The following is a 25,760-nucleotide window of genomic DNA, read 5'->3' as shown; positions in this document are numbered from 1 at the left end:
CTCGCAGGACCTCAGGTCAGACTCGGGCAGGCGGGCCGGGCTGGGACATCGGCTGCCGCCGCTGGCTTAGGGGACAGGCCCTCGGCTGGGCAGGGAGCCCCCCCCCCCGCCCCGCCCGCAGGGCCGCCCGCCCTCTCTGCCCCCAGCCCCGCCCCTGGCAGTTTTCTGCTTCTGACCTGAGTTCTGGTTCCTCCGGCTCAGTGAGAAGACCTCAGGGGCGGGCCTGGGCCTTGGCAGTCTTTCCCTCGTCTGTCTGTCTTCGCTTCTGCATAGCAGGGGCTCAGCCAGGACTCACTGGATCAGCGGTTCCACGACTGACCCCACAGTGCCCTACAGAGTCTGCCTGAGGCTCAGGCCCTGGGCAGCATCTCCAGCCCCGCCTCACCGGAGCCCCCTGGAGCAATGAGGGTCCGCCTGGGGCTCGGAAATCTGCAGATTCCAGCTGTGCTTGGAGCACCTTGCAGGGACGCGCCGAAGCTTCTGAGAAGCGAGGATACAGGTGTGGCCTCCTCCCATCTATCGAGCCAGAAGCCCTGCGGATGGGGCCCCGGGAACCTGTAATGCAATCCCCACCCCGGGGAGGGGCTGGTTCCAGTGCCAGTGAAAGTCTGGGGAGACCCTTCTCAGATGCTGTCGTCCGCAGAGCGCTCCCGCGTCCCGGCGCGTCCCGGCCCGTTTACAGGTGAAGCCTGGCCAGACCCCTCGGCGAGGAGCCCCGCTCGGGTGCGGCCTGCGTGCTGCCACGCCCAGACCCGCCCCCCCGGAAAGGCTCCGTCCACCGAGGGCTGCCCGCCTCGCCTCCAGCCCAGCCAGGCTCCCTGCCCTGCACGCTGGTTCCAGCCCACACTCTCGCCAGTGTCTGTGACAGGGCTTCACGGCGGGAGGGGCTGCCAGGGCCCCCTTGGGCCCCAGGGACCACCAAGGTTGCTGATGCTGCGCGCCCAGCGGGCCGGCCCTCCCTCACCTTGGCCTCCGTGGCTGTGCCCTCCTGACGCCCAGCCTTTTGCTCATTTGAGGCCACAGAACGTTCTAGACTGCACTGGAAGGAGAGGCCAAAGCCACAGGGAGGAGGCTGTGGGCCTTGCTCTCTGCGTTTTCTAAGTATTCTGAGATAGTTTTCACAGAACGTTTCTTCTAAGGCTGCCAGCCCCAGGTGAGCCCACGCCAACAGTGTGTGCGCGCCCGGCCCTGAACCCTCGGAGCAGCCGCTGGCTGCGCCCTGGCCACTCTCTCCTCCCTCCCCGGCCTCTGTCGCGTTCCCTGTCCCCTGGCTTCTCTGCCCCGCCGTTGTTTAAGGCTCTCCTGCATCTGTCTCTCATTACAGGGTGCAGAGGACACACCGTTGCATCTTAATACAGACACGGTGGCCAAACTCAGAGTCACCCTGCAGGGGTGTCCTCTCTCTTACCTCAAATGGCGAGAATATGATGAGCTGAGAGCTAGTTAGAACTTTTCCAGACGGTGGTAATCAGAGCTCCGCAATTTGTGGAGATGCGTGCTGCCGATGATTTGGGGGTCATTTACCACTGAAAATTCTGCACGCTGATTATATTTTTCTCTCCCTCTTGGTTCCTTGGGGTTTTGTTGTTGCTCTTCTTTCTCTCAGTCTCTCTTTCGTCTTTAATCACAAAATCCACGGAGAGACTCTACCGGAGGGAGCTGGTCAATTTTGCAATACCTGGGCTTCCCGGCAGCAACTTTGTGAAAAAGAGACGCAAACAGGTCATCGGTTTGGGCCACAGGGAAGGAAGCCTGGCTGTGCCGTGTGCAGGGCTCTGGCCCCAGGTAGGCAAACCTGGTGCCCAGAGAGCCGGGTGTGGCCTCGGGGGACCAGCCTGGGGCTTCAAAGGTGGTGAAACGGGACAGACACCCTGCAGGAAGATGAGAAATACTGTGAAAGCTTCAATCTGATCGATTCCACCCGGAATCAAACCCCAGGATAAGCATATTAAATCCTGGGTCCGCCTGAGGGGCCTTCTACCCTGCACGGAGACACCCACGTCCCCATGGTTACCGACATGTTTATTTTGCTGAGCTGCTGGCAATTTCTGCTACGCTCAAAAGCGTGTTTGTAAACACTTTGTGAGACGCGTAAAATGCGACGCAGCCCCAAACGGCGGAGAGAACGCCTTCCTCTGCACACTTTTGTCGCCTTCACCGGCCGGTGCTGGTTCTTACACATGGCAGCGGGCAGGGGCCTCTGAGCTGAGGCCCCTGACCCCCTTAGCCCAGAGCTGCCTGGGTCCTGCGGTGATCTCCCTGCTTTGTAAGGAAATCAGAGCTGGAAGCAGGGAGGGGCCGGCCTCCCAGTAGCCTGGGCACCTCTTTAGGAGGACTCAGCCCTCAGAGGGGCCCACGCGTGCCCTCAGACATCTACTCCCTTTGGCACCCCTGGTCCCTGTGCAGTAGAGGGTTAGCTCAGCGGGGGTGGGGTGTTAAACCCTGCACCTTCCCAAAAAGGGCCCGTTTCTGCTGGGTCCTGGGAATGTCCAACCTGCTACGAGGGTGTCTGTGCACCTGGGGCCTGGGACCCTGCCTGGTATTTGTGCTAATGGTGTGATTGATGGGGGGTGGGGGTGGGGTGGGCTGAGCACATCAGTTTTTTTCTTTTTTAAAATAAATTTATTTATTTATTTATTTTTGGCTGTGTTGCGTCTTCCTTGCTGCATGCGGGCTTTCTCTAGTTGCTGTGCGCGGGGGCTACTCTTCGTTGCGGTGCGTGGGCTTCTCATTGCGGTGGCTTCTCTTGTTGCAGAGCACGGGCTCTAGGCGTGCGGGATTCAGAAGTTGTGGCTCGGGGGCTCAGTAGTTGTGGCTTGCGGGCTCAGTAGTTATGGCGCATGGGCTTAGTTGCTCTGCGGCATGTGGGATCTTCCCGGACCAGGGCTCGAACCCGTGTCCCCTGCATTGGCAGGTGGATTCTTAACCACTGCGCCACCGGGGAGGTCCCTGAGCACATAAGTTTGACCTGGAGGCGGGAGGAGGCTGCGGTCTGAGTAGCTCAGGTCGCCCACGTGGGTGCCTCACACCTACACAACTGACCTCCAGTAAAACCCTTGACGCCAAGGCCCATGAGCCTCCCTGGTTGGCAATGCCCCACGCGGGTTGTCACACGCGTTTGCCAGAGAATTAGCAGCGTCTGCAAGACTCCGCTGGGAGAGACAGGGCGAGCTCAGCCTGGTGTCTCCTGGCCTCCTCCCCGTCTTCCTCTCCCTTGTAGATTCTCATCTGCATCCTTTCACGATAATAAACTGTCACCTCTGTGTGCTGTGAGTCTTTCTAGAGGGTCATCAAACTTACAGGTGGTCTTGGGGACCCCGGCACATCCTTCTCCCCAGAAATGTCCCCCACTGGAGCCTCCATCCGAGCAAGATTAAGATGATTCCTGCCCTTTATGGGAGAAAGGGACCTTCTCATATTCTCATAACAGGAGGACGGGTGAGTAGCTGTGAAGGGGCGGAAAATGACATCACCTCCTTTTCCTGCCACTAAGACTTGAGGTCCGGCAGATCCAGCCCAGCCTTGGTCCCCAGCGTGAATCCCACGGGAGGGTGTTGGGCCTCTTGAGCAGCGCGGTGCCCGTCCTGTTAACAGCCTCGGCCTTGCTCTCAAGCCGGTTCCTACACCGAAGCCGCCGTGGAGGTCGGCCGCTCGGAAGCCTGACGTCACCACCACGCGTGGGCCTCGTGCGAGGTCCTTCCTCTCTCCGGGCTCAGTCTCTCCACGTGAAGAACCAGGAGCAGGGTTCCTGCCTCAAAGGGTAGATGGAACCGTTCGACCTACGCGAAGCACGTGGTTCAGCGGCCGGCGCGTCAGTGCCAGCGTTGGAGATGCTGTCGGGGGTACAGCCGCAGCCCTGAGCCCCAGTCAGCACGGCTGGCAGCTGTCACCCCCCCTCCCCCAGGTTACTCAGCCTCCACCGGCTTCCGTGCCACCCGTGAGACGGGGACGGCAACAGCTCCTGCACCGCGCTGCTGTTCGGGGCCGCGAACCCCGACACACACCTGAGACGAAGTGCGTCTCCGGTAAAAGCCAGCTGTCGTTATCCGAGTTCTAGGGGGGCACGAGTCACGTGACTTTGACCCCCTATCGCGTCTTAGCATCAGGTTCCTCCCCTAGGAAACCAGGAACACGCCCGCTGCTTACTTGGTCTTTGTGGGGCCGGGTGAAGCTTAGCCCACGCCGGCCTGGCTCCAGGACCCTGGTCCCCAGGGTGGGCCTGGGGGAGGGGTTGCCCCCTGGGATGATGCTCCGGGGGTGGCGACTACGGGTTGGAGCCCCCTGACAAGCGGGGCCATTGGAAGCCACCCTGCTGGCACCTTGTCCGCGACGGTGAAGGTCAAGGTGACAGCTTGGCCAGGCCTGGGTTGGAGGCCCAGTCCACCACGCAGTCGAGCAGTGGAGACGCCCCATTGTAAAAACATCCGTGTGGCCTCGCTGAGCCAGCCGTTCTCACATCTGCTTGAACACAAACCCTCTTCTCCGCGTGGTCCACACTTTGGGAAGTGGAGTAATGGCCCTGGCCGAGGGCAGCCCTGGGCTGACGTCCAGCTCCTGCACTTACCGCTTAATCAGGGGAACTTAGAATGTCTCAGGGCCTCTGCTGTCCTCCTACGGTCTGACGCTCGCCTCCCAAGACCTCAGGGCTCATGGTGAGCGTTCTGGAAGCATCGTCACCGCCAGACACGCTCAGAGGTTGAGTACCAGGGCCCTGACTCTAGAGGGTAAGTGGTTTCTCGGCATCTCCCTCAGCTGCCGCAGGCAGACTCAAAAGAGAACTCACTCCGGCCCACCCAGGCTCCCCCAGGGCCCCTGGGCGCACACCCCTCACTGCTGTCGGGGCCCCCGCCTTCCTCCTGGGGAGGGAGTCTAAGTGGGAACCGGGCCCTTCCTGTGGGAACTATCCAGTCAGAAGCCGTTGCTCGCCCACAAAGAACATTCTGGAAGAACGATTTGACGAGGCTGGGTTATTCTTCCTTGGCTCCCAGAAAACATCCTGGGAGATGGAGCTCATGGAACCCAAGGGAGAGAGGCAGACGTCCACACAAACTGATCTCAGCCATCTCCAGTCCTCTCCTCTTCACTGGTGCCAGGCCTGGGCTGCGTGAATCAGGAATGTGTGTGTTGATTTCCTGTGGCCTCGGACTGGCTGAAACCGACCAGCATGATGTCACCCCTCCACCTCTCGTGGAAATGGCTCCGAGGCCCAGGCCTCAGCGGTCAGCACAGGACGTCCTTCTGGCCAGAGCGATTGGCTCAGAGTTGGGACAGGACACAGGATGTTTCAATCAAGAGATAATCCCAGCCCCTTTGGCCAATAGTTGAGGAGACACTGTCTTTCTTTTGCTCGACACAAATGAGAATTTCGTTCTGATTACTGCTTACAGGTATTTGGGAACTAAGAGGGAACTTCTGGTTGAAGCTGGAGCTGTGGAAGAACAGCAAAAGGAGGAACAAAGCCTGGTCCTTGCTTGCTGCAGGAGAGAACTGCACCTGAAGTCCACCCTGCCCTGGACTTTTCACTTGCAAGAGGTCGTAAATTATCATCATCATTAAAGCCCGTTCGAGGCAATGCTGCTATTACTTGTAGCCCCAAACTCCCTGATTAATGCTACTACCATCCCCATTTCACAGGTGAGAAAACTGAGGCTCAGAGAGATCAGGTGACAGGCCCTGCAAGGCAGAGCAGGTGCCTTCAGCCTCAACAGCACCCTGACTCCCACAGTCCCTGCTGCCTTGTGAGGTGCAAACTCTATTGCCTGGGCTGAGGAACCCCGAGCCAAGTCCTTACGATCCATTTCTTTCCACCCGAATCGCTTGGGTGTCTGGGATCTCGACAAGCAAGAACCCACAGTCCCTGATGATGGAACGCCCTTTCCCTGCCCACAAGGGCCCAATGTGCAGGCCAGAAGCACTTTCACTTGTGACACAAACGCTTCCCTCCTCACGCCGGCTGGATCCCCAGCTTTGCTGGCGGCCCGAGAACCTGCTTTCCCCACCACACCCGAGTCCTGGTCCAGGGAAGCTCACTCACTCACCCCCGGTTCCACGGCACAGAGACACCGTTTCCTGCTGTGGCTGCCCTTTTCCTCCCAGAGACAAAGACGGATGAGAGAGAAGGCGTCCCCTCCCTCGGGAAGTCCAGGCAGGAAAGCAGAGTCCACACGGGCTCGGCACCTACAGTTGCCCAGACTGGCACCACTAGTGCCCCTGCTCCGAAGGCACCGGGTCTGTCCACCCTGAAAGACCAGTGATGACATAAAAATCTCCCCTTCTGAGGCAAGACAAGTAAACTTTAAATATAACCCTTTCTCTCTGCTGTTTGGCCTGTTCCCTCCCTTCCCTCCAATGGGCATGGTGTGTTAACCGGACCTCCGCAGAGCAGAAATAACTGCTCAGCCATAAAGACCAATTTCTCTTCTCCTGACACCTGACACCTGACACGTAACTCCTTAGAAGACAGCGCTCCTTTCTTAATCCTATAAGGGGTCACGATGACCCACCGCTCACCTTGTACACACAGACATCTCCGGTGACCTTTATGTAAAATGCCAATATATCATTTCCCTTAAAGATGGCGATTAGGGGCTTCCCTGGTGGCGCAGCGGTTGAGGGTCCGCCTGTCGATGCAGGGGACGCGGGTTCGTGCCCCGGTCCGGGAAGATCCCACGTGCCGCGGAGCGGCTGGGCCCGTGAGCCATGGCCGCTGAGCCTGCGCGTCCGGAGCCTGTGCTCCGCAACGGGAGGGGCCACGACAGTGAGAGGCCCGCGTACCGCAAAAAAAAAAAGATAGCGATTAGAATAGACTGCTCAGACGACCTGGGGAGATACTGGGCCGCACGTCATGGAAGTTCTGAGCTTAAGTACTTACTCATGACCTTATTAATGTTACTAGCTGTATTACTTGTATTCTGTCTGTTTTATAAGACTGTTGTTTCTTGCATCACCAAACGTGTGACTGAGCCTCAGATAAAATGACTGAGGACTAAGTGACCTAAAATGATTGCCCAAATGTATAGCCCTGTAAGATCAATGACGGTAATCGTGTAGCTCTAGATGTGGGAAGAAGCAGCAAGAGGGACTGTTTCCTGGACCATAACAGGCCAGTAAGACAGGTGGTCCAAAGGCTTTCGGCCCCTGTCAACAGGGCCTAGTTCCGGGAGAACACGTTGCAGGGCCGATCAACGAAGTCCTCGCCCGGCCTGGGAACGAGCGCTCCCAGCGCCGTGGGATAAATTGGTCCGGAAATGCCTCCCAAACTTTGGTTGAAATTAAGACCGAAAGGGAGGCGATTATAAAATAAAGAACGTTGCCCACCATCCAGTTCTACAAGAATCAAGTCCTCAGCCACTGCAGTCGCTAACCTACAAGGAATTCAGGGTGAAGATCAGGATGAGGCCCTCTGTGCTCTGAGAAAACTGGCCGAACCGGCCTTCGGAGAGATATTTCAGGAGAAATTTTGTATGATCCTGGATTCTTGCATCTTCCCGTACTTAGAAAAGCATCCGAACCATTAACTGAGGTGTCTGTTCCTGGTGACCGGCAGCAGCCCCTCTACCGACATGTGTGCTTGGTTGCACGTACCCCTTCCCCCAAATCACACATGCGCTGACCCCCCCGCCACCTCCTCGGAACGGTCCCCAGAGCTCCTGAAAGGCTGTGTCTCCTGGGTTATAATCCTCAGGTTGGCTGAAATAAACGTTTTCATTTCTTTCATGTATTTCTTAGAAAGACTGTTGATTGCTTTTTCTTGTTACCACCAGCGTGGTTATCTGAGCCTTACGCCAGCACACACGTGCGCTGGGAAGCTCCGTGGAATGATTTCGGATTCCCTTCGTCTGCAGGCAAGAGGCTGAAGTTGGGCGAAAAAGAACCAACCGGAGAAGCAGGGCTCTGGTTGCTGTGGAAACAACGGGACTCCCGCCCTGGTCTGCGGCGCCATCTCGTGGTGGCCCAGGGGTAGTGCAGCCCGGGCCGGAGAGTGCGCGGCGGGTCTCCATCGACCCTCCGCTTCCATCAGACCCTGCGCCACAGAGCAGATCACAGGGCTTTACAAGCAGGCAGGCCTGGTTTCAATTCCACTTATAAGCTCTTTGACTTCGGGAAAGTTGCATAACGTCCCCATTTACTCCATTTTAAAGTGAGAAGGCGCGTAATTAATATCTGCAAGGTAAGGGCACGGCGCGCACACAATCCCCGCCCCTCACTGGCGGCAGAGCCCACTCAGTCCGTGAAGGGGTCTTCTGGAGGGTCCACGGGTCCCAAGTCTGGCCTCACAGGTTTTGACTTGCACAGCCCTGGAAGTGACCTCTGCATTGGAGAGCAGTGAACAACCTCTACAGACGTCCAGGGCCACCCTGGATCCCTCCCTTCCTTCTTCTGTTTCAATGTGCTTTCAATCTAACTCTGGAGCCATGCCAGCAGAAAGAGTCTGGGATCAGAGGCAGTAAACTACAAGCAATATGCAGACTGAGTCTATTCCTACACAGCAGCCTTGACACAGCAGCATCCGGGAGCCCTCCTGTAGAAGTCTGTCTCCCTCCCTCCCTTCTTGGCCTCCCTGACTTTACTGCATGTAGTGTTCACAGGGGCTTTTCTTTAGCTGGATTTTGAGTTCCCCAGGGCAAGCACACGACCTCATTCTTTTTGTCTTCCTAATGGCAACCTAAGAACTGGAACTCAACAACATTCCTTGGTTGGATGGATGAATGGAAGGAAGGACAGATGGATGGGTGGGTAGATGGATGGATGATGGATGGATGGAAGGACAGATGGGTGGATGGATGGATGGATGGAAGGACAGATGAGTGGATGGATGGATGGATGGATGGATGGATGGATGGATGGATGAGTAGATGGATGGATGAATGGGTGGGTGGATGGATGGATGGATGGATGGATGGATGGGTGGGTGGATGGATGGATGGATGGATGGATGGACAGATGAGTGGATGGATGGATGGATGGATGGGTGGATGGATGGATGGATGGGTGGGTGGATAGATGGGTGGATGGGTGGGTGGATGGGTAGATGGATGGATGGTGGATGGATGATGGGTGGATGGGTAGATGGGTGGATGGATGGTGGATGGATGGATGGATGGATGGAAGGACAGATGAGTGGATGGATGGATGGATGGATGGATGGATGGGTGGGTGGATGGGTAGATGGTGGATGGATGGGTGGGTGGATGGATGGACAGATGGTGGATGGATGGATGGATGGATGGATGGACAGATGAGTGGATGGATGGATGGATGGATGGATGGATGGATGGGTGGGTGGATGGGTAGATGGATGGATGATGGATGGATGAGTGGATGGATGGATGGACAGATGGTGGATGGGTAGAGAGGAGAATGGTGGATGCTTAGATGAGTGGAGGGGTGGACCAGGTCAGAGTACCTCACAGCACACATGCACTTGTCCCTCTCAGCACATGACCCCCATCACCTGTTGATCTGAGTAGCTCTCTCTCCTCCACAAGACCACGTGCTCTGTGAGGGCAGAACCAAGCCTGCCTCTCTCACAGTCATCTGTAGTTCCGAGCCCAGGGCCTGGTGCATGGTGTGTGCTCAGAAAATATTTGTTGATAAAGAGATTGGGGCAGTGAAGGGAAAAGCGGGTGGGGGGGAGACCAAATTTTCATAATTACAGAAAACACAAACGAACGGACACAGTAGTTACTGAGATTACATGAACACTGTAGATCGAGTTTTTAAATGCACATCAACTACTTTACCTGAGATCCAAAGAGCCACACGGTGATGGGGCTCAAGCCTGGGTTTACTGAATACTTATTGTCTCTTCCTCAAGAAAGGTAAGTGAGAGGTACCAAGCTGATGTCAGAACAAGTGGATGCAGCTCAGGAAGAGCCAGAGATGGGCTCTTGGTCTCCCTGAAATGCACAGCACAGCGCCCGCCCTCCTGGATGCTGGGTGAGCACATGATGTGGATGGAACCAGCCAGAGCAGTCAGCACGGTCACTTTCCAGTGTCACAGCTGTTTATTCCACTTGTTCAGAATTGGTATCCATGGTATTACATATTGTAATTCTGTACTGACTGTGAGACTATCCAATAAATCAAAATAGTCACATTTCCCAAATGTTCTGTATTAATGGCAGTCAATTACATTTGACAAATTAATCTCATCAATCAAAAACTAAGACCAGGTGGAGGCGGAGTCCAGAAGGCAGTGAGGAAAGATGCGGAGTCGGCGCCTCCCCACAACTAGGGCGCCTGCCAGACGCTGGTGGGGGACTCTGATGCCCAAGGGGACGGGAGGAACCCCCAAGTGAACCGGTAGGATGTGGGGGGACAGAGGGGGGAGGAGAAGTGGAGGCCAGACAGGATCGGCGCCCCTGAGGCCGGGGAGATCAGGAGAGGCAGGCGGGAGGGACCATCCAGGAGGAGCAGGAGAGGAGAGGAGGGCGATTGCCCCGTCCACTTGGGCTGGGGAGTCTGCTGAGCTCCCAGGCTGGTCCCCCATCCTCCAAGGCCCCTCCCCCAGCCATACTGGTCCTGGAGGGGTGCATAGGAGGGAGGAGGCCGGGGTGATCAAGATAGGCAGGCTAGAGGGTCCCTCCCAGATTGGAGGAGCAGAAGAGGAGAGGAGGGCCTTTGCACCGCCCACTCGAGCCCAGGAAACTTGCTGGGCTTCCAGGTGAGGTCCCTACCCTCTGAGACCAGGGCTGGGGGGGACGCCTGGGCCCCGCCTGTTCTTTGAGCCTAAGCCCGACCCCCTACAGCCCCCCAGCACTTTTTCCAGCCCTGTGGCGGTCCTGAGTTGAGCATTGGCCTCATCCACCACCCAAACCTCACCCTTGCTTAGGCCCTGCCCTCCACAGCCAAGGCCTTTCCTCTCCTTTTTTTTCTTTTCCCTCCTTCTTTTTTTTACTATTGTGGTACTGATGTACCTTCTGGTTGTTGATTCATCTATATTTTTATTTTCATATTCTTTCTAACATATCTGTTAGTTTCCTAGTCTAATTTTATTTTTTACTTTGTTATTGTTCTTTTTTTTTTTTTTTTTGGCCACCCCACGTGGCTTGTGAGATCTTGGTTCATGAGCCCGGGGTTAGGCCAAAGCTCCTGTGGTGGGAGCTCCAAGTCCGAACCACTGGACTAACAGGGAACCTCAGACCCCAGGGAATATTCATCAGAGTGAGTTCTCATGGAGCTCCTCATCTCAGCGCCAAGACCCAGCTCTACCCAATAGCCTACAAACTCCAGTGTTGGAAGCCTCAGGCCAAACAACCAGTAAGACAGGAACACAATCCCACTCATTAAAAAAAAAAAAAAAAAAAAAAAATGAGACTGCAAAAAATTATGTCACAGATGAAGCAGCAAGGTAAAAACCTCCAAGACCAAATAAATGAAGAGGAAATAGGCAACCTACCTGAAAAAGAATTCAGAAGAATGATAGTAAAGATGATCCAGAATCTCAGAAATAGAATGGAGGCACGGATTGAGAAAATACAAGAAATGTTTAACAAAGATCTGGAAGAACTAAAGAACAAACAAACAGAGATTAACAACACAATAACTGAAATGAAAAATACACTAGACGGAATCAATAACAGAATAACGGAGGCAGAAGAACAGATAAGTGAGCTGGAATACAGAATGGTGGAAATAACTGCCAAGGAGCAGAATAAAGAAAAAAGAATGAGAAGAATTGAAGACAATCTCAGAGACCTCGGGGACAACACTAAACGCACCAACATTCGAATTATAGGGGTCCCAGAAAAAGAAGGGAAAAGAAAGGGTCTGAGAAAGTACTTGGAGAGATTACAGTTGAAAACTTCCCTAACATGGAAAAGGAATAGTCACCCAAGTCCAGGAAGCACAGAGAGTCCCATACAGGATAAACCCTAGGAAAAACACACCAAGACACATATTAATCAAACTAACAAAAATTAAATTCAAAGAAAAAAATATTAAAAGCAGCAAAGGGGGCTTCCCTGGTGGCTCAGTGGTTGAGAGTCTGCCTGCCAATGCAGGGGACACGGGTTTGTGCCCCGGTCCGGAAAGATCCCACATGCTGCGGAGCGGCTGGGCTCGTGAGCCATGGTCGCTGAGCCTGAGTGTCCGGAGCCTGTGCTCCGCAACGGGAGAGGCCACAACAGTGAGAGGCCCGCATACTGGAAAAAAAAAAAAAAAAAAAAAAGCAGCAAAGGAAAAACAAAAACTAATGTACAAAGGAATCCCCATAAGGTTATCAGCTGATTTTTCAGTGGAAACTCTGCAGGCCAGAAAGGAGTGGCAGCATATACTTAAAGTGATGAAAGAGAAAAACCTACAACCAAGATTACTCTACCCAAGTATCTCATTCAGATTTGATGGAGAAGTCAAAAGATTTTCAGACAAGCAAAAGCTAAGAGAATTCAGCACCAGCAAACCAGTTTTACAACAAATGCTAAAGAAACTTCTCTTGGCAGGAAACACAAGAGAAGGAAAAGACCCACAAAAACAAACCCAAAACAATTAAGAAAAAGGTAATAGGAACATACCTATCAATAATAACCTTGAATGTAAATGGATTAAATGCCCCAACCGAAAGGCACAGACAGGCTGAATGGATACAAAAACAAGACCCATATATATGCTGTCTACAAGAGACCCACTTCAGACCTAGGGTCACATACAGACTAAAAGTGAGGGGATGGAAAAAGATATTCCATGCAGATGGAAATCAAAAGAAAGCTGGAGTAGCAATTCTCATATCAGATAAAAGAGACTTTAAAATAAAGACTGTTACAAGAGATAAGGAGGGACACTACATAATGATCAAAGGATCAATGCAAGAAGAAGATGTAGCAATTATAAATGTTTATGCACCCAACATAGGAGCACCTCAATACATAACGTAAATGTTAACAACCATGAAAGGAGAAATCCACAGTAACACAATAATAGTGGGGGACTTTATCACCCCACTTACACCAATGGACAGATCATCCAAACAGAAAATAAATAAGGAAACACAAGCTTTAAATGACACAGTAGACCAGAAAGATTTAATTGATATTTATAGAGCATTCCACTCAAAAGTGGCAGACTACACTTTCTTCTCAAGTGCACATGGAACATTCTCCAGGATAGATCACATCTTGGGTCACAAATCAAGCCTTGGAAAATTTAAGAAAATTGAAATCATATCAAACATCTTTTCTGACCAGAACGCTATGAGATTAGATATCAATTACAGGAACAAAAATGTAAAACACAAATACATGGAGGCTAAACAGTGCACTACTAAATAAGCAACAGATCACTGAAGAAATCAAAGAAGAAATTAAAAAATACATAGAAACAAATGACAATGAAAACATGATGACCCAAAATCTATGGGACACAGCAAAAGCAGTTCTAAGAGCAAAGTTCATAGAAATTCAATCTCTCCTCAAGAAGCAAGAAAAATCTCAAATAAACAATCTAACCCTACACTTAAAGCAACTAGAGAAAGAAGAATAAAGAAAATAAAGTCAGTAGAAGGAAAGAAATCATAAAGATCAGATCAGAAATAAATGAAATAGAAATGAAGAAAACAGTAGCAAAGCTCAATAAAACTAAAAGCTGGTTCTTTGAGAAGATAAACAAAATTGACAAACCCTTAGCCAGACTCATCAAGAAAAAAAGGGAGAGGATGCAAATCAATAAAATCAGAAATGGAAAAGGAGAAATCACAACTGACACTGCAGAAATACAAAGAATTACAAGAGACTACTACAAACAACTATATGCCAATAAAATGGACAACCACAAAGAAATGGACAAACTCTTGGAAAGGTACAATTTTCCAAGACTGAACCAGGAAGAATTGGAAAATATAAACAGACCTATCACAAGTATGAAACTGAAACTGTAATTAAAAATCTTCCAACAGACAAAAGTCCAGGACCAGATGGCTTCACAGGTGAATTCTATCAAACATTTAGAGACGAGCTAACACCGATCCTTCTCAAACTCTTCCAAAAAATTGCAGAGGGAGATATACTCCCGAATTCATTCTATGAAGCCAAAATCACCCTGATACCAAAACCAGAAAAAGATATCACATAAAAAGAAAATTATAGACCAATATCACTGATGAACATAGATACAAAAATCCTGAATGAAGTACTAGCAAACAGAATCCAACGGCTCATTAAAAGGATCACACACCATGATCAAGTGGGATTTATCCCAGGGATGCAAGGGTTCTTCAATATACGCCAATCAATCAACATGATACATCACATTAACAAATTAAGGAATAAAAGCCATATGATCATCTCAATAGATGCAGAAAAAGCTTTTGACAAAATTCAACACCCATTTATGATAAAAACTCTCCAGAAAATGAGCATAGAAGGGACCTACCTCAACATAATAAAGGCCATATATGACAAACCCACAACAAGCATCATACTCAATGGTGAAAAACTGAAAGCATTTCTTTTTTTTTTTTTTGAGGTATGCGGACCTCTCATGTTGTGGCCTCCCCCATTGCGGGGCACAGGCTCTGGACGTGCAGGCTCAGCGGCCATGGCTCACGGGCCTAGCCGCTCCACGGCACATGGGATTTTCCCGGGCCGGGGCACGAACCCATTTCCCCTGCATCGGCAGGCGGACTCTCAACCACTGCGCCACCAGGGAAGCCCGAAAGCATTTCTACTAAGATCAAGAACAAGACAAGGATGTCCACTCTTGCCACTCTTATTCAACATAGTTTTGGAAGTCCTAGCCACAGCAGTCAGAGAAAAAAAAGAAATAAAAGGAATACAAATTGGAAAAGAAGAATTAAAACTGTCACTGTTTGCCAATGATATGATGTTACACATAGAAAATCCTAAAGATGCCACCAGAAAACTACTAGAACTAATCAGTGAATTTGGTAAGGTTGCAGGATACAAAATTAATGCACAGAAATCTCTGGCATTCCTATACACCAACAATGAAAAATCAGAAGAGAAATTAAGGAAACACTCCCATTTACCATTGCAAAAAAAAGAATAATATACCTAGGAATAAACCTGCCTAAGGAGGTGAAAGACTTGTACTCAGAAAACTATAAAACACTGATGAAAGAAATCAAAGATGACATAAACAGATGGAGAAATATACCATGTTCTTGGATTGGAAGAATAAATATTGTGAAAATCATTATACTACCCAAAGCAATCTACTGATTCAATGCAATCCCTATCAAACTACCAATGGCATTTTTCACAGAACTAGAACAAAAAATTTCACAATTTGTATGGAAACACAAAAGACCCCGAATAGCCAAAGCAATCTAGAGAAAGGAAAACAGAGTTGGAGGAATCAGGCTCCCCAACTTCAAACTATACCACAAAGTTACAGTAATCAAGACAGTATGGTACTGGCACAAAAACAGAAATATGGATCAATGGTACAGGATAGAAAGCCCAGAGATAAACCCACACACATATGGGTACCTAATTTATAACAAAGGAGGCAAGAACATACAATGGAGAATAGACAGCCTCTTCAATAAGTGGTGCTAGGATAACTGGACAGCTACATGTAAAAGAATGAAATGAGAACACTACCTAACACCATACACAAAAGTGAACTCCAAATAGATTAAAGACTTATATGTAAGACCAGACACTATAAAAGTCTTAGAGGAAAACAGGAAAAACACTATTTGACATAAACCACAGCAAGATCTTTTTTGACCCACCTCCTAGAGTAACAGAAATAAAAACAAAAATAAACAAATGGGACTTAATTAAACTTAAAAGCTTTTGCACAACAAAGGAAACCATAAACAAGACAAAAAGACAACCCTCAGAATGGGAGAAAATATTTGCAGATGAAATAACAGACCAAGGATTAATCTCCAAAATATGCAAACAGCTTATGCAGCTCAATATCAATAAATCAACCAATCCAGTGAAAAAATGGGCAGAAGACTTAAATAGACATTTCACCAAGGAAGACATACAGATTGCCAAGAGGCACATGAAAAGATGCTCAACATCACAAATTATTAGAGAAATGCAAATCAAAACTACAATGAGGTATCACCTGACACTGGTCAGAATGGCCATTATCAAAAAAAATCTAGAAACAGTAAATGCTGGAAAGAGTGTGGTGAAAAGGCAACCCTCCTGCAGTGTTGGTGGGAATGTAAATTGATACAGCCACTATGGAAAACAGTATAGAGGGTCCTTAAAAAACTAAAAATAGAACTACCATATGACCCAGCAATCCCACTACTGGGCATATACCCTGAGAAAACCATAATTCAAAAAGAGTCATGTAACGCAATGTTCACTGCAGCTCTATTTACAATAGCCAGGACATGGAACCAACCTAAATGTCCATCGATAGATGAAGAGATAAAGAAGATGTGGCACATGTATACGATGGAGTATTACTCAGACATAAAAAGAAACGAAACTGAGTTATTTGTAGTGAGGTGGATGGACCTAGAGTCTGTCATACAGAGTGAAGTAAGTCAGAAAGAGAAAAACAAATACCGTATGCTAACACATATATATGGAATCTAAAAAAAAAAAGTTCTGATGAACCTAGTTGCAGGGCAGGAAGAAAGAGATAGACATAGAGAATGGACTTGAGGACATTGGATTGGAGGGGGAAGCTGGGGCAAAGTGAGAGTAGCATCGACATATATACACTACCGAATTTAAAATAGGTAGCTAGTGGGAAGCAGCCACATAGCACAGGGAGATGAGCTTTGTGACCACCTAGAGGGGTGGGATAGGGAGGGTGGGAGGCAGACGCAAGAGGGAGGAGATATGGGGCCATGTGTATGCTTATGGCTGATTCTCTTTGTTGTGCAACAGAAACTAACACAGTATTGTGAAGCAATTATACTCCAACAAAGATCTATTTAAAAAATTCTTTTTAATAAAATAAAAGCTCGAGAAATGAAAAAAAAATACTAAAACCCTGTTATATATAATTCTGTCTAAGGAAAAACACTATCCTCCAGGTGTTAGGTATCAAATACAATTCCATTTGCTTTAAATAAAGTGAAAAGCATTATCAGTTAGCATGGTGTAATGAAGAAAATTCTAGACTAAAATACTTAGATTCCAGATCTATTTCCTCATGAACTCATTTTGCGAACTTATGTAAATAACTCACCCATTCCTTCTCCGGTTTCCCATTATGCAGAGTGGGTAAATAATGCCTCACCCCTGGTAAAATTATTTATTTTAATATCTGTGAAAGTGCTTGGAACAATATAAAATAAGGATGTATATAATGTTATTTCTACTTGCTGTAAAAATTTTCATATTAATAGAATGCCTTTTGAGTCACTGCTGTGTAAATAAAAACAATATCCTAGTAATGCAGGACAAAAGTTAGAGTCTATAAGTCTACTAAAAATCACATTGGCAGTATTTTTATGAGTCACCTATTTTTATTTTTTTATCTAATTGTATTTTTTTATACAGCAGGTTCTTATTCGTTATCTATTTTATACATATCAGTGTATACTTGTCAATCCCAATCGCCCAATTCACCCCACCACCACCGGCCCACCCCCGCTTTCCCCCCTTCGTGTCCATATGTTTATTCTCTACATCTGTGTCTCTATTTCTGCCTTGCAAACCAGTTCATCTGTACCATTTTTCTAGATTCCACATATACGCATTAATTTGCAATATTTGTTTTTCTCTTTCTGACTTACTCTGTATGACAGTCTCTAGGTCCATCCACGTCTCTACAAATGACCCAATTTCAATGACTCACCTATTTTTAAAAGAGCTTCAACTGAGCTGCCAAGTAGTTTTGGAAATGTGAAATGTTATGTATTTGACAGAGGGTCAAATGGATGGATGGATGGGTGGGTGGATGGGTGGTAGCTGATAGATGTCAATGGTGAGCAAAGCCAGGAAGGGCCGCCTGGACCACTTAGGGTGGTAAGGGGCCTGGGAGCTCTGTGTGGTGGAGGTGATTGCGTGACGGCAGAGCTGCGTTCGAGCTTGGTTCGAAGATCCCTGGGTCTGAGGCTCTGGGCCTCCAGCTCCTGGCCTGCTTCTCCACCAGCTCGGCTCGCCCACCCGGTGCTGCCTTGTCTGGGACCCAGGCAGAGGACGGGCCTCCTGGGGGCAGGCAGAGGCTGTGTCTTCACCACTTCTGGAGCTCCTCCAGGCTCTGGATGAGGGACAGAGCAGGCTGCCATCAACGCCTGAGCGAAGACTGGAGCTTGGTTCACGACTACCTGTGCGGGGAAGGAGATCACCTGTGTCAGTCTGCAGCAGGAAAGGCGGGGGTGATGCTGGAGAGCCCAGGGTGGGCCGCGGAGGTTACCACCAACCCCCAGGACACGACCTCTGTGCTTGCCGAATAGCGAGAGATTGAGCCCAAATGAAAGGTCAGCGAATCCCAGGAGGCACTGGAACCCCGGTCTCCGGTGAGCGCAGCTCCCGCTGGCCAGCAGTCAGATGAGACAGGTACACACACCTGAGCCGACGGCCACACCCTCGGGGCTTTGAGACTCTGCACTATCTGTGGACCACCCACCCGGACACGGGGCTCGTCACCGAGCGGGCCTGTATCGACTGCCAAGCTAGGGGATGTTTATTTGTTTGAGATCTTCAAACAGCAGGTTTTTTCAGGAACTTGAGAACCAGATATAGATGCTTTTTACTTTGGAAGACAGAAGTCCCAGCAGAATAAGAAAAGAGAAGGGGCCGATTTTCCCTCTAGTGTTTCAATTTCGAGGAGGGGGCCATCCAGCACAGCTGAGGCACCAACACACAAGATTTCCTTAGAAATTCTCCAGGACAGGTGTTGGCCTCCTTGTTGGAATTCATTTTCTAAACATTACGTAAAAGTTGCTGAAATTCCCTTGCGATTCTAGGCAGGGAGGTGATTGGCCCTGGTCCAGCCCTTCCCATCCAGGCTGTAAGGGCTCCGAGGCCCCCTGGAATCACGTGAGCTCTTGGGTCCTCGGAGCAAAGGGGGCTGAGACAGGGTGAAGACCTCACGTTTCCAGTGTCTGCAGGACCAGCCCCTGGAGGAGGTGACATTTTCTCTGACGATGCTGAAGTCACCCAGAAAGGGACGTTGCCTTGTGGGGAAGTGTGCTGTAACCCCGCCTCTGCTGTGTGACGGGGGTGATTCACTTGAGCTCTCTGAGCCCCCTTTCCTCATTGACGGGATGAGGCCAGGGGCTGCCACACTTGGAGGAGTTGTATCGAAGGTCCGTTATCTCGAGAGCGTGAAGAGCTGAATGTGGGGAAGGTGGCCCAGCTGGGGACGCTGCTGACCCAGGCAGGAAACGGGGACCTGGGCCGGCCACTGCGGGGCATGTCCACGTGATGGGACCCCCGACGGGGCCAGGATGGAATAGGATGGGGAAGTGGAACGGCCTTCGTGACCAAACCTTGCGGGCCCCCAGCCAGACTGGAAGGCACCCCGCCAAGGCAGCTGTTATCTTCATTATTAGAGGAAAGTTGAACTGAAGTTACCGCGGTTCGCCCCCTATCTGGAGCCTCAGCAGAGCACATCTCGCCCTCTAATCAGGCGGCAGAGTCTCTGCCCGCATCCGGCCCCCATCCTAAGGCACAGGCCAAAGGTCACCTCACTAATATAGCAAAAACACCTTTACCGCCCTCAGCACGCAGGAAATCCCAAGGGTTTCAGGAGCCCTGTGCCAGGAGCAGTGGGTGAAGACCAAGTATATATTTCTGATTATAAATCACAGTATCACAGGCACGAGATGCCGAAACCCACAGATCCGCCCTTTGCCAAAGCCCGCGGGACGCGCTGTGCAGGCGCCCCCGGTGGCAAAGGCAGGACTGGAGCGTCAGACGAGACGGGCCTCGCTCCTCACCCACCTGCGGGCAGCCGGGCTCCTTATTCGTGGAACACCTGGTAGCTGAAGTTGTCGGACTGGGTTTTGAAGTTGTATTTTCCGGTCATTCTCTGGTAGCGCGTGATGAGGAGGGCAGCAGGCCCCGCCACCAAGGCAAAGGCGGCCACCAGGATGAGGACCAGGTAACTGGTTCCCAGGCCCGGCTTTGCAGCTGGAGGTTCTCCTGCAGGGATGAAGCAAACACAGGTGCGAGGCCCGCCCAGAGCAGCTCGGCCTGGTCCCAGCGGGGCCCCAGCACGGCCCCTGGATGGAGGGCTCGGGACGGGACGGACCCGCGATGGAGCAAGCTCTCGCGCGTCAGACGTTCAGCACGCCGTGTACCCGTCCCAAGCCCAGGACAGCACAGCAGCCAGGACGGGTCTGCCTGCCCACGTCCTGGATGATCACTGGCCAAGAGGAGGAGGCCACGCCGGAGCCCAGGCTCTCTGGGTCGGGGCAGAGCCCTCAGCGTGCCCCGCACAGAGACACACCGTTCCCGCACACTGCACAGCACCGGGAAGCCGGCCTTGCCTGGACTGTGGGGCGAGAAAGCACAGGAGAGACTGGACCCCAAATTGCTGAAAACAGGGACTCAATAAACCTCATACACGCAGCCTCATAGAAGCATATCCAGAACAGCCGAAAGGGGGAAACAGCTCCCAGATCCATCAAAGGAGGAACGAATAGACAACATGTGGTCCATCCAGCCAGTGGAGTAATATTGGACCATAAAAGGAATGAGATTCGGCCACAGGTTACGACAAGGATGAGCCTTGAAAACATCCATCGTGCTGAGTGACAGGCAGCAGTCTCCAAGCACCACACGTCACTGTGTGACCCTGTTTCTAGGGAAACCAGAGACAGGAAGCCAACCTAGGTAGTCTCAGGGGCCGGCGAAGGGCTGGGGAGTCACTCCCTCCTGTGGGCACGGAGCTGCTTTGGGTGATGAAAATGTTTTGAAACTAGAGAAGGGCGGTGGATGTGCTGAATTCTCCCCAATTATTTATTTTAAAACAGTTAACTTTATATTAGGTGAATTTTATCTCAATTTTACCACAGGAGCTTATCAGAAAGGTCTGGGTAGGAAAGCTTTCCTGGACGATAAGGGACACTCGAGATCCCGTTTTCCATTTCTGGGGCTGTTTCCGGAAGTGGCCACTGCTCCGGGTCTCCCGGTCATGGCTCAGATGAGTGCAGACACCAAAGTGATCCAACAATGGCCTAGAAGAGGCTCCCACCAGACTGCCTGGACGGTGGGCCAGCTGGAACCGGGCAACCCCTTCCTCCAGAGGGAGGACCACACCGGGATAGGGATACTGGGGACAGTTGCTGGAGCGGCTGCAACCTCCCAAGGAACCTGAGGCCTCCAGACTCTGGGGCACCAGCTTCCTGACAACTCCATGGCCGGATCTTAAATCCGTCCTCCAGTGGGTGCTACAGTGGACCCTTCCCCCTCCTCCTGTGCCTCATGTAGGGGACCAACTTGTGAGCACAAGGGGGCTGTCTGTCCTGAGGATGCTGGAGCAGAAAGGCAGAAGCGGCCCCCTTGTTGGCCCCGTGGAGCCCAGCCCCAGCCCCAGACTGGCAGCTACAGAGACGACTGAACCTGTTTGGTCACTGCCTCTCTAGCTGGGTTTCTGTTCCCTGCAGCCGAGCACTCTTAACTGGTCACTGACTCAGAGCTGCTCCTAGTGGGGTCCACAGGCCGGTGCCGTCCACTGGTTACCATGGTCCAGGAATGGTTACTGGTCCAGGAGAGATGCTTACAAACAGAGAGGGCGCCTGTGTCGCAACGTGACCCGTGCCATCAGTGGGGGTATTTCCTTAATCGTAGTATCCACCTGTCAGTCCATGATGGACGAGATGCTTAAATAAAAGACACTGGTCCTCCCAGGATATAGCAAGAGCAGCCGGCACCACCCACAGGGCTGTAGGTATCACGGTGGTGGTGCACGTGATCAGTCTTCTTGCAAAGACACTAACCTATCGCTGCCCTTGTGAAGGGGACACGTCTCGGTGAGGGAAAGTGACGGAGGACCTCCCGGCATGCCAATGACCCAGGAGCAGGGTACACATGACCCCGGCCCCTTCCAGAGGGTCCGGGTCCTTCCAGAGGTCTGAGGTCCAGCTCCGCTCTTCTCTGGGGACACCCAGGCCCCTCATTTCTGAGCTGCCTCAATAATTGTTCCAGACCCTTCCCACTGGGACATTTCAGGACCCCACGGACAGGAATCTCAAACGTTCTCTACCTCTGCACACAAAAAAGCTCCAGTGAGTGAGAAATAATGCTCTCTATAAAGCAAATGGCCATGGATGATTTCCAAAAACGAGGTGCAAAAATTTCAGTGCCGATATATGATTTGTTGGTAGCACAGATTCAGGAACAATTACCAGTTGGATGCTGCCTGAAATTTGCCAGCACCCAGTGTCATGTGTTGAGTGTATCCCTCCAAAACATGCATGTTGAGTCCTAACGCCCAGTGCCTGAGAATGTGACCTTATCTGGAAATAGGGTCACTGCAGACATCTTTAGTTAAGTTATACGGAAGCAGAAGAGGCCCCTATTCAATGACTGGTGTCCCCGTAAGAAGACAGAGACCTTCAGGAGAAGCCGTGTGATACGGAGGCAGAGGCTGGCAGGATGCTGCCACAAGCCCAGGCTGCCAGAGCAGAGACACCAGAAGCTGCGAGAGAGGCCTAGAACGGATTCTCCCTCAGGCACTTTGGAAGGAACCAGCCCCGCCCACGCCATGATCTTGGACTTGGGTCTCCAGACCGTGAGAGAGTATTTTCTGTTATTTTAAGCCACTCCGTTTGCGGTTCTTAGCTTCCTGTGTCACTAACCCCAGAAAACTAACACCCTTGGTGTGAAGGCTGGGCTGGACTGACCCCCGGAAAGGAAGCCAGTGCAGCCCCTGGAGACCAAGGGTGGCTGGGTTAGGAAAAGCCTGGAACTGCCGGGAGAGGCCCAGCTTGTCCAGGTGACAGCTGTGTGAGCTTGGACACGCTCCCTGAGATCTCCCAGTGTTCTCACTCTTCCCCAGAGTAGAAGTGATGTGACAGCAGGGGACAGGTCGCGGGTGCCCAGTGGGAGGGGCAGAGATAAAACCCCAGAGGTACTTGTCTGCCGGCCTCTTTTCACTCTGTGTCTCCAACAGTATTTCTGTTACTACACACTATTGAAATGTAATCACCTGCCTACCAGCTGAGAGATTCCATGTTTCTAAATGATTTTCCTGTATCTTTGTATGACACAGTTATGAAGCCCAAAAGCTAATAATACAATGAGAAAGAATGATGAACAAAATGAGTAATTATAATCCTTGTTATTGAGCTTGACCGTCTATACCCTAGTGGTGTTTGGTGTTCTCGGCAATGGTTGTGTTAGTAAAGTGCCCTACCGGTTAGGAAGGACAATAAATAACACTTACCAGTAATTTCTATGGACCAGGCACTGTATGAACCGGGAATTACCGTCATCACTACTGCTGCCCCCGTTTTATAGAGGAGGGACATGAGGCAAATGCAGCATATGCCCCAAGTCAGACCCAAGTTTTGTCTCCAGGCAACCTAGCTCCAGCATCACAAATTTTAGCCTCACAGAGGATTTTTATTTACTGAAATCTTATTGGCCAGGTATGTAGGACTGTTGTAATAACTCCTATGATGCAGAGGAAAAGCACAGTGCCTGACATACAGTAGTTAGAGGACATAATGAATAAGTGGGTAGGTGAGTGGATGGATGGGACTCAGAAGACTCTGGAATATTCCTAAGACCACACAGCTCAGAAGTATGAGAGCCTATATTTAAACACAGGCCTCCTGACTCCAAACCCAGTGTTTTTTCCACTCTGGTTTTGACATTATCTGTAATATCTACGAATAAATAGAAGTTCTGTTTCTATAAATAAGGATGCAATTCACATACATTCTCCTTCATATTAGATCAATCAGTTCTCAGCCATTTAAGACAATGAAGAGGCTATAGGAAAAGCTCATTGTCCCAGGACCCAGGCCAGCGATTGTCCGAGGACCAGTGCCAACACCAGGGCCTGGAATCCAGCTCCAGGGACATTGTGTTGGTTGGCCTGGGGCATGGCCTGGGACCTGTGATTTTTTTTTAATTTCCCAATTCCTTTGGGTGAGAGCCAGAAGTTGAATGTCACTGGCCAGGAAGACCTCCCTTCCCAAGCCCTGGTTAGCACACCCATCCCGGCTTACACCCTGCATCCAAAAGTTCCTGTATGGGAAAAATAGAGAGGCGAGGAGGGCCATCAAAATTAGGGAGAAAAGCAATAAGAAAGGAAAGTCAACTAGGATTAGGTTTAGCTGTAAGGAAGAGAAAAACCCGAAATAGCAGCGACAAAGAAAATGGAAGCTTATTTCCTTCTGGCATAAAAATGGGAGGTCAGAGCCCAGGCCTGGCCCTGCAGCTTTGCTCCATGGCGTCCTGGGGCACCCGGTTCCTGCCCGCAGGGTGCGGATGGTCCCAGATGGCGGCTGGCTGCAGCCACCGCCCCTGAATGTCCGGCAGCCGGGTGGGTACCGGGTGTTTATAAGGCAGGCAGCCTTTAAAAGCTGTCACTTGACACTCTCTTTTGCATCTCATTAGCCAGAGCTCACGCATATGGCCACTCTTGCTGTGAGGTCAGTTGGGAATTATAGTTTTTATTCCTGGCAGCCACCTGTCCCCTAAAAACTGGGGGTTCTTTTACCATGGAAGGAGAAGAGAACAGATATCTGGGGACAGCTAGCAGTTTCTGAATCAGCACCCAGGTTTAGTTGTCTAAACCAAGTCACCAGCTCACCTTCGGACCGAATCAGGGGTCCCCAGGACATCTGGTGCGTTGCTGAGGGCTCACCATTTCTCAGCGACCGAAAGTCATCGCAGTTCTGTGATTTTAAAAGGAGAAGTACAAATTAGCTGAACAATGTTTATGAGGAATGTACCCACTATCAGGGTTGATACTCTGATTCATACATGTTCTTTCCTGCTGGAAACGTCAAGTCACGATGGATGAGTTCAGTCAGGGGAGAAGGAGGAGGGGGGAGGCCTGGACCTCGGGGCTGTGCAGGCGGGGTGCCCAGCTGGATGGGGGAGGGCTGGGCGGCAGGAGGGCTGGAGGAAGCAAGACGTAGCCCCCTGTGCTGTCTCCAGTTTCCAGCTCTGGCCCCTTGGCCCCTGGGGGCGTCGTCTCAGAGTCACCCTTTGTTCTCCACAGCCTGCGACACACACCTGCTCCTTTTAGCACCTTAGCCTGATGAAAAGTTTCAATGGCGTGATAGAATCTGTCTACCATACACACCTGCTATGGGGTGCGTTGTGTCCCCCAAAAGACGTTGCAGCCCTAACCTCAGTACCTGTGGACGTGACCTTATCTGGAAATAGGGTCCTTGCAGATGATCAAGTTAAGATGAGGTCAGTAGGGTGGGCCCTGATCCAATATGACCGTGTTCTTGCAGAAAGAGGACATGTGCACACAGACACAGATATGCACAGAGGGAAGACATGGGAAGACACAGGGAGAAGGTGACATCGATCAGTCAGGGAGCTGGACCTGGAAAAGTTTCTCCCACAGCCTCACAAGGAACGGCCCAGCCGACGACACCTTGATCTCGGACTTCCAGCCTCCAGACAGTGCGGGGATAGATTTGTGTTATTTAAGCTGCCCAGCCTGCGGTCCTTCGTTACAGCAGCCCCAGGAAACCAATACAAGACCTGTCCTAGAGGAGCTTGGAAAGAAATACGTGAAGCTCATACTGTAGAGAATTTGAGAACCGGCAGCTCCTTGCCAAAGCTGTCGTGGTCATTAACACCCTAGGGTTTCTAGGGGGCTGATACAGGCTCGGAGCCCCTCAGCGGGCAGGCACCAGGAGTCTATGTTCCTTACCTGCTGCTGTTCCAGAAGAC

General features: G+C 50.8%; 1 protein-coding gene across 1 annotated transcript in view; it reads right to left on the bottom strand.

Moving 5' to 3' along the window:
* Nucleotides 1-17,392: 17,392 nt before the first annotated feature.
* Nucleotides 17,393-25,760, bottom strand: part of UMODL1 (uromodulin like 1) — a 63,140-nt gene continuing 54,772 nt past the window's right edge. The window contains exons 21-23 of the mRNA XM_059064248.2: nucleotides 24,658-24,742; nucleotides 19,833-20,033; nucleotides 17,393-18,211 (exon numbers count right to left, since the gene is read on the bottom strand). Of these exons, the coding sequence (XP_058920231.1) occupies nucleotides 19,852-20,033; nucleotides 24,658-24,742 (267 nt within the window). The 3' untranslated portion in view covers nucleotides 17,393-18,211; nucleotides 19,833-19,851. The remainder of the gene's footprint in view (nucleotides 18,212-19,832; nucleotides 20,034-24,657; nucleotides 24,743-25,760) is intronic.

Source organism: Kogia breviceps, chromosome 5 (genome assembly GCF_026419965.1).
Source record: "Kogia breviceps isolate mKogBre1 chromosome 5, mKogBre1 haplotype 1, whole genome shotgun sequence".
Lineage (NCBI taxonomy): Eukaryota > Metazoa > Chordata > Mammalia > Artiodactyla > Physeteridae > Kogia > Kogia breviceps.
This window is presented reverse-complemented; position numbering and strand designations above follow the sequence as displayed.